The 14,367-nt window shown below is 31.1% G+C and overlaps 1 protein-coding gene across 1 annotated transcript; it reads right to left on the reverse strand.

Annotated features, from left to right (window-relative positions):
- Positions 1 to 1,199: 1,199 nt before the first annotated feature.
- On the reverse strand, positions 1,200 to 13,011 carry LOC145132047 (potassium channel SKOR-like). Its single transcript, XM_079066691.1, has 12 exons — positions 12,867 to 13,011; positions 8,417 to 8,641; positions 8,269 to 8,332; positions 6,826 to 7,165; positions 5,220 to 5,515; positions 4,678 to 4,758; positions 4,326 to 4,424; positions 3,417 to 3,638; positions 3,105 to 3,293; positions 2,345 to 2,420; positions 1,741 to 2,035; positions 1,200 to 1,456 (listed from the first exon to the last, which is right to left on the reverse strand). Exons 1-12 carry the CDS (start codon positions 12,995 to 12,997, stop codon positions 1,345 to 1,347), a joined length of 2,130 nt encoding a protein of 709 aa, XP_078922817.1. The 5' UTR covers positions 12,998 to 13,011; the 3' UTR covers positions 1,200 to 1,344.
- Between the last annotated feature and the right edge of the window lie 1,356 nt (positions 13,012 to 14,367).

The following is a 14,367-nucleotide window of genomic DNA, read 5'->3' on the forward strand; positions in this document are numbered from 1 at the left end:
TTAAACCCCTAGATTTTTCCATAATGGCATAGTTAGTCCTTGTGATTAATGTTTTAACATTTTAAGTATTTGAAATCTCATTTTAGTCCCTCTTTTTTTTCATGTTTTTTTTTAAATGTCATTCCTATATATTTTGTTATTTATTTTAATCATTGTATTCCTATTAAAAAAGCAAGAAAATAATTAAAATGACTAATTAAACAACTAAATGAAAGTGGGGTGTTAGAGAGTCAGAGATGGATCCTATCATCTTTCGATAAGGTATGAAAAAAGGTAAACCTGGTAACCTGCTTAACATCTCTAACCGACACCGGTTTATATCTTGGGGAATATCCTTCTCATGATTTATCTAATTCTAATATTATCTTTTGTAGGTAATTAACCAAAATTTAGTCATGTACTAAAACATAAGTCATTTGGCACGTATGTGGAGTTAATAATCTTCAACCCTATATAAATCTTGTTTGTGCTCGATACATCGAGCCAAGAGACAAAAGATGGGTCCTAAACATAGTCAACATAGCCAATAAGACCTATACCACACTCTACTTGTCCATTTATCCTCTTTCTGAGTATGGTATGCATTTTAGAGTCAAGTTCGCCTTGTAAAGCGAAGATGTAATAGAACCACAACCATTAAAAACAAAACCAATTTCCAATCTACTAAATTTCGAATATCAAAAAAATTTCGAAAATGCTCATCTGTTTCAAACTTCTTGTTCATGTTAGAAAAAAAATGCAAACCTAAATGACAAGCCCACGATAATCTTATATGTTAAAGCCTTACAAACTAAGGACCACAAATTTTGGAGTTCAGAACTCAACTCCCTAAGTTTCATTTTTCATTTCAGAACTCAACTCCCTAAGTTTCACACATGGTGGTCCATCTGGCTTTTTTCTAGTTAATGGTGGTCAAATTTGTTATAATCCATTTAAGAAAACTAGTCATTTTCATGAATATCCCCTTAGTTTAATGAAAGGTCATTTCTTTCATCATCGGGTTTCGTTAAACCACGTGCTATCATAAATAAATAAGTAAAAAGGGCAATATACACTCCGTTTCACTAAATTAAAACGTTGAAATAGTAAAATGATTTGATAGATTGACCGGATATATCAACGAGAACATGAGAAAAAAAAATGTCTACATGGAGGTTGTTTCACATTTACTTCCATTTAAGTACATAGCAACAATAAAAGTAATATAAAAATACAATTTATATAACAATATAAATAGTAATAATAAGAGTAAAAGTAATAATACAATTGATATAACATTATAAATAGTATGTGCATACTAGTATACTACACACAGTCACGGAGAGTGTAGAATGGTGGATAGAGTTAGAAGCCACTTGGTATACTTTTCCCAGCATCCAAGATTGCATCTTCGATTAATTTTATCAGTTTCTTACTTCCACCTACTCGAGCTTCATCAAGAGGCGTGTTACCCCATCTGTGACAAACAAACAATTAATAGGTTATTATACGAGGATAGCTTTTAAAGGAATCAAGAAATGAATGGAATGGTTCATTCCATTGGAATAAATAACCCCTTGAAGATACTTTGTTAATTTTCATTCCTTAGCATGGGTTGATTTTCTTTTCATTTCATTTTGGAATGGAATAATAAATTGCAAAATAACCCTTTCATCATTCCTAAGGGTGTGTGGAAGGACTTCGATTCCATTCTTTATATATATTAAAAAAAAAGACCAAAATACCCTCATTAAAACATACCTGTCTTTGGACATTACACTCCCACCAGCTTCTAAGATCAACTTAGCAATTGAATACAAGCCTTCTGCAGCTGCAATATGAAGTGGTGTACGAAGATCATAATTTTTGGAATTAGGATTAATTCCATTCGCCAAAACTCTTTTTAAAAATTCAAAATCCCCCTCTGCAACAGCCATACAAAGACAATTCCCAGCATTATTCATATCTAATGATGCTCCTGCTTCCACAAGCATGGAAACCACCTCATCCTGCCCACTCTTGATTGCTTCCAACAATGGTGTATTTCCATGATTATCTACATCACACATTTATTTTTTGTTTAAGTTCAAATGCACTATTTAGCATTGTACCTTGAGTTTTTTCTGTATTACATCATTGTGTTTTTATATGTTTTCTTATTAAGTAATTGCACTTTAAAAATCCACCCACTTTTACAAGTGTACATTCAATTTTTTGCTTATTGAGACATTTTACTTTAAAAAATCTACCTAATTATAAGGAGGAAATGAAAGTAGGATGATATAATAAACAAATCAATACAAGTATGTTGATACCTCTTGCATTTCACCCTAGATATAATTAAACCCTACACATAGGAACTTACCTGTTGCATTGATTATTGCTCCTTTTTCCATGAGAAACTTAACAATATCTTCAAAACCTTTCATTGCAGCAATATGCTGAAAATAGATCATTAGTATGCAGTGTTGCTTAAATAATTATTACTTTATTACATTGTAATCCGGAATAGATCATTGAAAACAATAATAAAAACTAGATATATTACTTGGCAATTGATATAAATATATTCACTTAACAAATGGACAAATAGTAGAACCAATTATGGTAGAGTTTTATAGTAGGGAAAAATACACTACTTTCACCATTTTATAGTTTTAGCCACTTTACTATTTTCTGGAGTGATTAAACCATTATTATTCGTTAACTATTTAAAAAGTTTCTCTCTATTAATCAGTTTTAGAAATATCAGGCCAAAATACAGGAAAAGCATAACGTATTTTCACCACTTCATCAATTTAGCCACTGAAATATTATTTTTTATTGATTTAGCAATCGAACTTGTATTCTAATCTAAAAACCTAATAGTTTAGTGGCTAGATCGATCAACTGATTAAATTACATTGTGGCTAAATGAAAAACAATGTGAAAGTATAGATGTATTTCCTCTATTTTGCCCTTTCACGCATCATAAAACCAATGTAGGAAAACCATTGAGTTCATTTTGAAAAAAGTATATATATATATATATATATATATATATATATATATATATATATATATATATATATATATATAAGTAAAAAATGAATAACAGCATAATAAAAACAAAAAAAAATTAATACCAAAGGTGATCTTCCATCATAATCCGTGTTATTAGGATCTAATCCAGCTGCAACCAAACGCCTTACACGATAACTATCTCCATTATAAACAGCAGAATTTAAGGTGAGGGCCAATTCAGATTCATGTTTTGCAATATGAAGTGTTATATCAGACTCCAAAATCTTGTTACGGAGGTTTGTTTCTTTTCCCTAGTAATAATAGTAATAATAATACGAAATGAGATTTCTGTAAACAGCAAATGAAATAATATATGGCAACGGTTATTTGTTTATAATTATGAATTATATAGGATAGGAAGTAGGAAGACTCACGTGAAGTAGGTTATCTAGAATGATCCTGGCATCAGAAAAGTGTATCTCAAGTATATCTGTAAGAGATTGCCTATCAACGCGCAGTAGCTTTGACAGCTCAGCAACACGAAGTGTTTCAGGTACCGGAATGTTACAAAGAAGTGATATTTCATTCAGAGAGCTTGAAGTTTCCAAACTCCGAACACATTTCCCCCCTTCATTCTCATTTCTACCCATATCCTCCTGAAACAATACCAAACCCACCTACTTTTGTTTATTTCTTTACTACCATTCTACTTCCTATTATTTACACCAGTGCACTTGTAACAAATCAAACTAAAATTTGGATACGTGCTATAATTGAGTAGATTTCCTTAATAAGATTACAAAATTGAAAGAACAGCTCTGTAGCAGAAAGGAATAAAGGAGGAAAGAGAAAAGATGAATACTTGGCTTGGGGCAATTTTCTGATGATATTGGACTCAAAATCAATACAAGTTAAATACTCCTAAGTCCTAACCTAGTAGTGGACTCCTGATCTTGAGGAACAAGAAGATGAGCAGTAGTTATTAAGTAAATGCAACTACTGGTCCGGTCCTATAATCAAGCAGTAAAACAAAAGAGGGAAAATATATTATGGAGTGAGAGGTGACTCCTTCTCTGAATTACACTTTTGGACCGTGGCCAGGGGCAGGTCATCGGGTGGAGCTCAGATCACTATTCGTATCATAAACAGATTCACAACTAAAATTTATAAAAATTCATGATATTGGGCTTCAAGTATACTGTAAAATTTATACTAATTTTCATATCTTTAAATTATGTTATTCAAGTATAATGTGAAATTAAGCACCAAAGCAAACCACACTAAACTGTCAACAATCACTCATGTTGTTGTTGAAGATTTAAACTAATTGGTATATTGCGTACCAACTTCCCATGACAAACAATGTAAAGCTGATCTGCTATATTTCCTTCTTCAATAATCACTTCTCCAGGAAGAAAAAGTTCTTCATGAACTTTAATCGCCTACATTTAAATTATAAATTATAAATTAATAAATGATAAATGGGACTCAAGGATCTCACACAACAAGGAAGCAACAGATCAGGTTAGCTTCTTCTAACTAAGTTGCACCAAATGCTTCAATAATATTACAGCCAAACTGTGAGAAATATTATATACAGTTTACATTTTATTTTCATGAAGATTGTGCAGAATAGAACTTACAAGAAATCAAGCATTAGGATTGAAAATTGTCCACATTACTGAAACAACTTACTATCTGTTTGATAAATGCAGGAGAGCATCCCTTAAAAAGAGGAACTTCTTTAATGTATGGCTCATATAACTTCTGCGAGATCTGTAAAATAGACGATTAGATTAGATCAATGTAACCAAATAATCTGCTTGGTGAAAAACTAAGGGGGGGTGGTTAAATTCAAGAAATACCAACCTACTTTCATTGATTACTTTATTTCTTTCTAGTACATGAAAAATATACACAGTTATGGCAATGTGATACAAATACAAATGAACTTTCACTGCTATAAATTGGATAGATTTTTCAAAGTATAATGTCCTAATAATAAGAAGAAAATTGAAAGTATTGGGTAGGTTTCTCAAAGGGTGATGATCTGTACACAACACTTTTTAGCCATACACAACAATTTATGATTTATACAACTGTATAGTACAACCATCTAATACATATATTGTTGTGAATGGCTAAAAAGTGTTGTATAGTAACACAATAATAAGAAAAATGGTTGTAGGAAAAAAATTAATAGCATACTTTCATCTATTTGTATGATTAAATCCTACCTTGGCTCGAAAGCTAGCAGGAATATCTTGAAGAACAACTGTATCATTGTAGCTGGTCTCATACTGTAAGCGAACATGGCCTTTGATCTCGTTGCTTATTGTCTTTCCAAGGTTGTTTTTGTTCATATATCTGATTAAATCTGTCATTTTATCTCTAAATCTTTCTGTTTTTGATCCTTTCACAATCAGTGCAGCCATATTACCAAGTAAATAAGCACCAAGAAGCATGTCACCAGAAATAAAGATAATAATAAATATCATTTCCCTGTTGTTCACAGCATGTATATCTCCATAACCTGCAGCATATGGATAGAATCAGAAAGCTTCTTCACTGAACGCCAATTATAGGATTGCACTTTCAATTTTTATCTTATTTGGACATCAAGATATGAAAGTTGGGTGTTGTTATTTCTTGCATCGAGCGATACATAATATTTTAAAGTAATATCTTCACGAAACAAGTCATGGTATAATAAAATATACTTCAAATATACATATGCACATTTCTAAGGATATATAACAGGGATAAATGAAAGAAATAGCAACATGTTTTCATTTCTTTGTGTATGCAACTTTCATATTTTTCTATTACAACATTGTATTTTCCATTTCTTTCTTATTAGGTCATTGTATTTTGAAAAATCTACCCAATTATAGCATTGCAGTTTCAATTTATTTTTTTATAAGGATAATACACTATGAAATATTCACCCAATTATAGCAGTGAGAATTTCTTTGTATTTTCATGGCATTGATATAATTGGGTAGATTTTTCAAACTACAATGCTATGATAGAAAGAAATGAAAGTAGCATGCTATTAATGAATGTTGTTATTTCTTGCATTTAACCATACATAAAATTTTAAAGTAGTACCTCACAGAATAAGTCGTGATAATAATAAAATGAACTTCAAATAGTATTCATTAATGTGCAAAATTTGCAACAAATGAATGGAATCAGTAAGCATCTTCCCTTAAAGCCAATAGGGAATGTTAAAAGAGTGGCACCAAATGATCTTGATGTTATAACTTATAACCACCCAGGCACATTTCTAAGGATACATAATAAAGGTACATGCAAGAAAATAGCAACTTACTTCAACTTATTTGTGTATTATAGCATCCTAGTTTCATCTTCTTCTATTACAGCATTGTACTTTTAATTTTTTCCTTATTTTGGCATTGTACTTTAAGACCTACCCAATTACAGAATTGTACTTTCATTTTTTTTTTTTTAATGAATTATAACAGGAAAAATCTACCTAACTATAACAGTGAGGAATACTTTGTATATGGATGAAATTGCTATAACTGGCTAAATTTTTCAGAGTACAATACTGTAATAGAAATAATTTAAACTAGGACGCTACAATAAACGATAACTGAAAGTACATTGCTATTTCTTGCATTTAACACAATAAGGTCAAGTTCAATTGTTTCATCTTCCATCCCCACAATTTAAAAACAATGAGATAGATAGATAAAGGGATTCTTCCGTTGAAGATAGAAATTCAACATATCTTGTCTTTAGTTTCTAAGATAAAGACAAGGAGTGGAGTAAAAGAAAATGTAAGTAGTGTGGTAAAAAAGAAAAAGAGGAGCTGACCAACAGTTGCCATGGTGACAATGGCGAAATATAGAGAAGTTATGTAGCGTGTGAACAAGTCTATTTCTCTAAATTGGGAGTAATTGTAGTCTCCCATCTTCAAACTCCCTATCCATGTATAACCTTCTTTTGCAGGAGGCATTGTAGTGGCCAGGTAGTAAAAGATACATGCTGCTGTATGAGTACAATAAAGCTCAACAACAAAAAGTTTTATAATTCTTGTGAAAAGATAATTAATACGAATATCTTTCTCCATTCCTTCAAAAAATTCAGTCACTCGAAGAGCCCGACTTAGCCTTATCCATAGCAGGTACCTCACTGCTTCTTTTCTGTTACAAGCCTGAAATACCAACATACTTTTATGTTTTTCGGTATTATCTCATCCTATTCCTACTTTCTCATATTAAAGGTTTCTACTTTCAAAAATTATCTCAATTTTTTTCTCCTATTAGGACATTATACTTTGAAAAAGCTACCATCACATTGCTATACTTAGCTAGCTTTTTCAAACTACAATGTTGTAATACGGAAAAATGGAAGTATGATACAATGATAAACAAATCAATGAAAGTGAGTTGTCATTTCTTGCATTTAACCTATGAAGAAGAAAAATCAAGTTTAAAAGATGATGAATTAATTATGTATATGTAAACAAGTAATGTTTTTTGATTACGTGAGAAAATTAACAATTGATACCTCATAATTGCAAATATATATATATATATATATATATATATATATATATATATATATATTAATATGAGTTTATGTGGATAAAATAAGTCTAAATTCAAGAAATAACGTACTTCCATTAATTTTTTTTTATTGTAGTAACATACACGCACAGAATTATCATACTTCCATTGTACTTTGAGAAAATGTACCCAATTATAGCACCCTGCTTTCTAGTTTTTTATAAGGACATTATATTTTTAAAAAAACTATAGCAGTGAAAATTCCTTTGCATTTGGATGGTATTCTTTCTAATTGGGTAGATTTTTTAACATACAATGTTGTAAAGCAGAAATGAAAGTAGAATGCTATATTAACCAAATCAATGGAAGTACATTGCTATTCCATGCATTTAGCCCTATAAATATGAGATCAATTCAAGTATGAAAGATGATGAATTAACTAGGTACTCTTCACATAGGTGGTGTTTTTATCGGGTACAGATGAAAATTAACAATCAGTACCTCTTTATTGCAAAATAAAAGCGAGTTGATGTGGATGAAATAGAGCTAAATGCAAAAAATAACTATGTACTTTCATTTGATTGTGTATTATAGCATCCTACTTCCATTTCATTGCATTACAGCATTGTAAGTTCCATGTTTTTCTTATAAAGACATTGTAATTTTGAAAATCTACCCAATTTAACTATGGATCAAGCATATAAAAATTTGCAATCTGGATTCTAACTTTTGAAATCCTAGGAAATACCTTGTAAATGGCATCCAAAGGTAAACAGCCCAGAAAATCAAGCAGGAAACGAGATTTTAAGTACCTGGTAGGCAAAGACATTAGTAAGGAAAAAAAAAATAAGAGAAAGAGAAACAGTAGAAGAAGCAACAGTGGGATAACATTGTACCGGATGGCGATGAGGTTGTGATTGCAGACAAGGCGATGGGAATGAGCGTCCTTGTAGGCAACGAAGAAATGTATGAGAATATCGATGAAAAAAGCAAGCTGACCAGCAATGTCGAGGAGGAACAGATTTTCCGGTAACCCTCGGAAGAATCCGAACTCGAGGGGTGTGAAGAATGACGAATATATCGCCCATATCAGGATGAATTGCTTCCATGCTATATACCACCTGCATATTCACATTCCCCCAATTAATCTCTTTCTTCCTCTTCTGTGTCCCATGATTTCAATTTTAGGTTCTGAAATTTCGCGGCAAATTAAAGTTCACTCCAACCCATTGTGTGTTAGGTTTTCTGGAAGTCTTGCTTGACGCTTGTTCAAAGCATGGATTGGTGATTTGTAATGTTTTGTTTTAATAATTGAGAATTAGTTACGACTATAACATGGGTTTAAGCATGAACGATAGCCCAGGTCTCAAAAAATTTAGGACCCACTGTATTTATATATTATACATTTATTAAAAAAAAAATCAATCCATATATGCTATATTTATATATTATACATTTATTAAAAAAAAATCAATCCATGATGCAGGGGTGTGTTAGTATAGATTTAGACAAAAATGTAAGAATGGTGTGAAAATTGTCATTTTGGTCCAAGTAGGTTTGGACCGGCAAAGATGTCCAAAAGTTTCATTTTCTTTCGAGTTTGGTCCAATTTGATTTGAAATTTTTTATAAAGACGATTTTGTCTTTTTATTATTTACTTTTCCATTTTTATTTAATTACAGCAATTAAAAAACAATTAATAAGAAAACAAAAATAAAATTCTCTCTTTTTTCGTAGGAGAAAGAAAACATCACAAATCTGCACAAACCCACACATTAATATCCCTCTGACCTCCCGAAACCCCCAACCCCAAATTTAAGAACCCTAAGAAAAGTAGAAAACATTGATTGATCGAAGTTTCACTCGTTGCAAATCTGAGAATCAAGTTCCCTTCATCTTCAAGCTCAAGTTTGTTATCGGAAATGGCGGACTGTGGACCAGTGGCGGCGGTGCTATTTGTGCTTCTAATTCTCATTAGGATTTCGCCGCCGCAACACCGACAAACAACAGATCTTGGTGGAAGGTTGTCTTGGTGGTGATGGTGTTTCTGGCTCGAACAGGTGGTGGTGCAAAGGATGGAAGGAGGATGGTAGTGTACGTAGGTGGTGTAGCGGCGGTGACACATAGATTGAAGTTATGGTTTGTAGCGACGGCTTTGTTAATCTCATTCTCCGACGACGACTTCGTTCTTTAGTTAAGGTTTTCGACTTCCATATCTTATGAGCATCAAGGGTGACGAGACAAGAAAACAGATGTTCATCAGATTTTGTGTGTGTGTGTGTTCTTATGATTTCGTTCTTCAGTTAGGGTTTTCATCAGATTCCGTTCTTTAGTTAGGGTTTTCATCTGATTTCGTGTGTGTGTGTATGTGTTCATCTGATTTTGTGTGTGTGTGTGTGTTCATCTGATTTCGTGTGTGTATGTGTGTACATGTGATCTGATTTTGCGTGCGTTCATCGAATCTGATTTCGTGTGTGTATTCATCAGATAAGACGAAGTCGTGAACTCAAGAACAAACCCAAAATTTTTGTATGGTTTTTTGTTTCTAGATGATTTTTTGGCCTACTGTGGTGGTGGCGAACGATGGTCGAACGGTAGTGGTGGCAGACTATGGTGGTGGCGGATAGTGGTCGAACGGTGGTGGTGGCGGAAGATGTTCTTGATTGTTCTTGAATCTATGAATATGTTCTTGGGTGTTTATCAAACACAAACACAGACACAAACACACATAATTTATTTTTGTTTTATTTTTAAATGTTTTTTAGTTGTTGTAATAAAATAAAAATGGAAAATTAAATAATAAAGGGAAAAATCGTCTTTATAAAAAATTTCAAACCAAATTGGACCAAACTCGCAAGAAAATGAAACTTTTGGACCTCTAGTGCTAGTCCAAACCTATTTGGACCAAAGCGTCAATTTTCACATAACAGCAGGGACCAATCATACAATTTTGTTATACCAAAGAAAAAAAAATTTATCCCTTAGATTAGAAGAAGACCTTAAAGGGAATTGTAATAAATGGCGCCAAAAAAATGAAGAAATGTAAAGGATTTATTTTTTCAGAAATCAAGAATAGGGATTTAATTCCTAATGGCAACAATCAAAAACACAATCAATCTTCTTTCCTCTTTCTCCAATTTTCCTCGCTTCTTGGACTCGCACACAGACTAACAGATTGATTTGTTACAGGTTGTTCATCTGATGATTTTAATATCTAACTGAAAATCGTTTTACCTAGTTCGTCAAGATGTCAATGAAAACAGAAATTGAAATAAGTAAAGTAAGTGATTTCTGAATGAATAAGATTCATGTACTGTGATTGAAAAATGATTTTTGATTTCATAATAAAAATCGATATCTGATTCTTTGAATAAAAACTAAATTTTGATTCTAATTTTGATTTATGGTTGAAAAAGATTGTTGAATAAGAAATGATTTCTGAATGAAAAGGATTGTTGAATAAAAAACTAATTTCTAATTATGATATTGATTTCCGAATAAAATTGATTTTTGATTCTGAAATAAGATTTCAAATTTCTGGATTGAAAACAATTTTTGATTTTGAGTTTCTTAATTCTGATTAACTGATTTCTGGAGTGAGCTATCTTTGATTTTGAGTTTCTGAATTCTGATTAATTGATTTCTGGAATGATGAAAACTAATTTATGATTTATATGTGTTTATTTTTTTAAATTGTAGGTAAATTTAAAAACTAAGAGAAGCAATCGTATTTATTATTTAATGTTAGGTTGTTAGCTTTGTTGCTGAATTTTTCGAATCAACATTAGCACATCACAACGAGGTGTTTTTGTTTCTTTACTTCTCTTTCTCTTTCTCATTGTTTTATCTCCGTTTGATCTTAAAATTTGTTAAATAAAAAGATTGTTATCCAAATATTTTCATTGCATATCGAATCTTATTAATTTTATATGTTACTGTAACATCAACATCAACATCAACAGAAAGAAGTTGTTCAAAAATGAAGTTAATAAAAAAATATTTGAGATCATCAAGCTCACAAGAAAGGTTAAATGGTTTGATCATGTTATGCATTGAAAAAGATATATTGGACACTATTAACCTTGATACTATTATTGACGACTTTGTTATCTAAAAAGTTCATAAATATAAATTTGTGTTTTTTTTTGTTTTTGTTTTTGTTTTTTTTTTTTTTATTTGTTAGGTTGTTTGGCTCTTGGGGTGATAGATCAGGTGGAGAGTCTCAAGCCTAATATTGTATTATATTTTTTTAATTAATAAATTTTTTTGGAGGTACCCACCACCTTTACCAAAAAAATCTTTTTTTACTAAGGTCTTATTTTTTATTTTGTCCAGACCTCATGTCAGTTAAAAACGACGATGGATTTAAGTTGGGTTGAAGTGGTTAAATTATATATGAAATATATATTTTTGTCTTAAAATTGAACCTAGTTTTATCACTATCACTCGTCTAATACCATTTAAGTATAAACTTGTATTTAATCAATTTTAAAAATTGTGTAAATATTATTATATGAAAGTTTGTTATAGTTCACTTTCATCGCCTAGCTTTACCGTCCAATACAGGGTCGTGTCTGCCACCAACAAATATGCCCATGTCGGATACTACGGTGATTGTTACTTGCACAATATATAGTTATGTTGATGACACGCCGCAACATATTTCGGAACATATGACGGTTTTTTCAAAATTTTCTTTATATTATAGTCACATTTCAATCTTTGTTCTAATATTATAATAATGTTTCTTTGTTATTAATTTTGTTCAATAATTAATTTTGTTCCATTTCATCTTTGTTCAAATATTATAATAATGTTTCTTTGTTATTACTTTTTGTTCAATAATTAATTCTGTTTCATTATAAAGATGTATCAATTTATAAAATCCGTCCAAACGCATTATTCATATAACTAAAATCTACCAAGAAAGGTATAAAATGGTTATAAAAAGTTAATTATTGAAATAAATCTAAATTTACTTACGTGATACTTGTTTTAATCATTTGATTAATTTATCAATGATCTAAATGACTATAAACACATATATATATAAAACAAATCCAGTCACCCATTAAACTATTTGTTTCGATTTTTATAAAACTACAACTACGGTTTAATTGATTATAGTTAAGCACTTATGGAGATCAGAAAATCTATGAAACGATAGCTACATATATAATTTATTAGGATTTTTTCTTTAAGCAAAAGAGGCAAAAACTAACTGATAAATAATTTTATACAAGTTTTTGGATATAAACAAATGCTAAGTCTTTATGACTTTCTCACTGAATATATGTGGATATACATGTGCTATTGAATTAAAACGAGTAGGGATGATAGTCTTACCGATTTTGTGGATGAATAAGAAAGTGATTGGTGGTGGTGTTGCTGCCACTGTCACCTGGTTGTCGCCACCTCAATGGGCTGTTTTGGTCCTCTTCTTCTAATAAAATCTCTTCTCTCCTACTTGTATCCATTTTAAAACCTATAATGGATCGTAAACTTGTATACATATATTTGCATTTATTGAGGATTATGCCTTAAAAGTTAAAACCGCTTTATAAAAAGAGATGAATAAATATATTCCAAAATGATTAGATATGTTCATACTTCATATCTTTATTTGAAGTAAAAAAGGGAAAATTAAAATAATAGTAATATATTTAGATAACGTTTTATACTTTTATATTTAGATTTTTATCGATAACTATATGGGAAAAGTGAATATACCCTTAAAGGTATATAAGCTTAGGTACCCAAACACACCATAATATGTCGTTTTGTTTAATATATTCATTATAATGTTCTTAAACTCCAACCCCTAACTTGATTTACTTTCAAGATTTTTGAAATTTCACTATTATCTTTCTCTTACATCACATCTTTTTGCCGAACACCTACTTGACTATATATATTTTAGTTGAAAGTGAAAATTATGTAAGAGGAAGATAAATGTGTAATTTATAAAAATCTTGGAAGTAAATCAAGTTAGAAGTTAAATTATAAGAATATTGGACAATTAGAATGTATTATATGATACAAAACGACGTACTGTGGTGAGTTTGGGTACCTAAGCTTATATACCCTTAAGGGTATATTCACTTTTCCCTAACTATATATATATATATATATATATATATATATATATATATTATACAAGTAGGTTCATGCGAAAACATAAATAGTTTGTGAAAATACGAAAACAAATTTTATCTTATAAAAACCAAACACATGTTTTTTGGTTAAAAATCAATTAAGTAGAATCTAACCAAATTGTATGAGAGGTTGTGATGTTCGTGGTAAACCAAGTAAGAAATGATAATCAAAGTGACACAGGTGAGTTACAAAGAAAGCCCTTGATCCTTGATAGGATCTCCGGCATAAAACCTTGGGAGGTGATAATGATCAGTTGCATTGATAATTTTATTAATATAAAATGTTGGTTTACAAAGATGAATGTGTAAATATAAGTACAAGTATCGTGGATGAGCTCAGTGTGTCCCTAGTGTGCTAGTTACATGTGCCATTTATAGGGCGTGTTCGACATGAAGCGTTTGGGAGCTTCTAGCTTTTAGCGTTTGATAAAACGCTCCGTTTTGAACAGAAAGTGTCGTTCGGCACTACAAGCTTCTAGCGTTTAGTTTAAACAAAACGCTCCAAATTCAAATGCTACTTCATGTAGCGTTTAACAAAACGCTACAAGCTACAAGCTACCCGCTACCAGCTAGTTTTGCCGAACACGCCCATAGTCTAATGCTAATAACAAGAAGTCCGATAATTTTGGGATCCTTCAGAATCAGCATATGAACGTTGTTTGACTTGGTTTTCCGGGTCTTTTGCCTGGTTG

This window comes from Lactuca virosa, chromosome 8 (genome assembly GCF_052849685.1).
Source record: "Lactuca virosa cultivar CGN04683 chromosome 8, Lactuca_virosa_CGN04683_v6, whole genome shotgun sequence".
Taxonomy (NCBI): domain Eukaryota; kingdom Viridiplantae; phylum Streptophyta; class Magnoliopsida; order Asterales; family Asteraceae; genus Lactuca; species Lactuca virosa.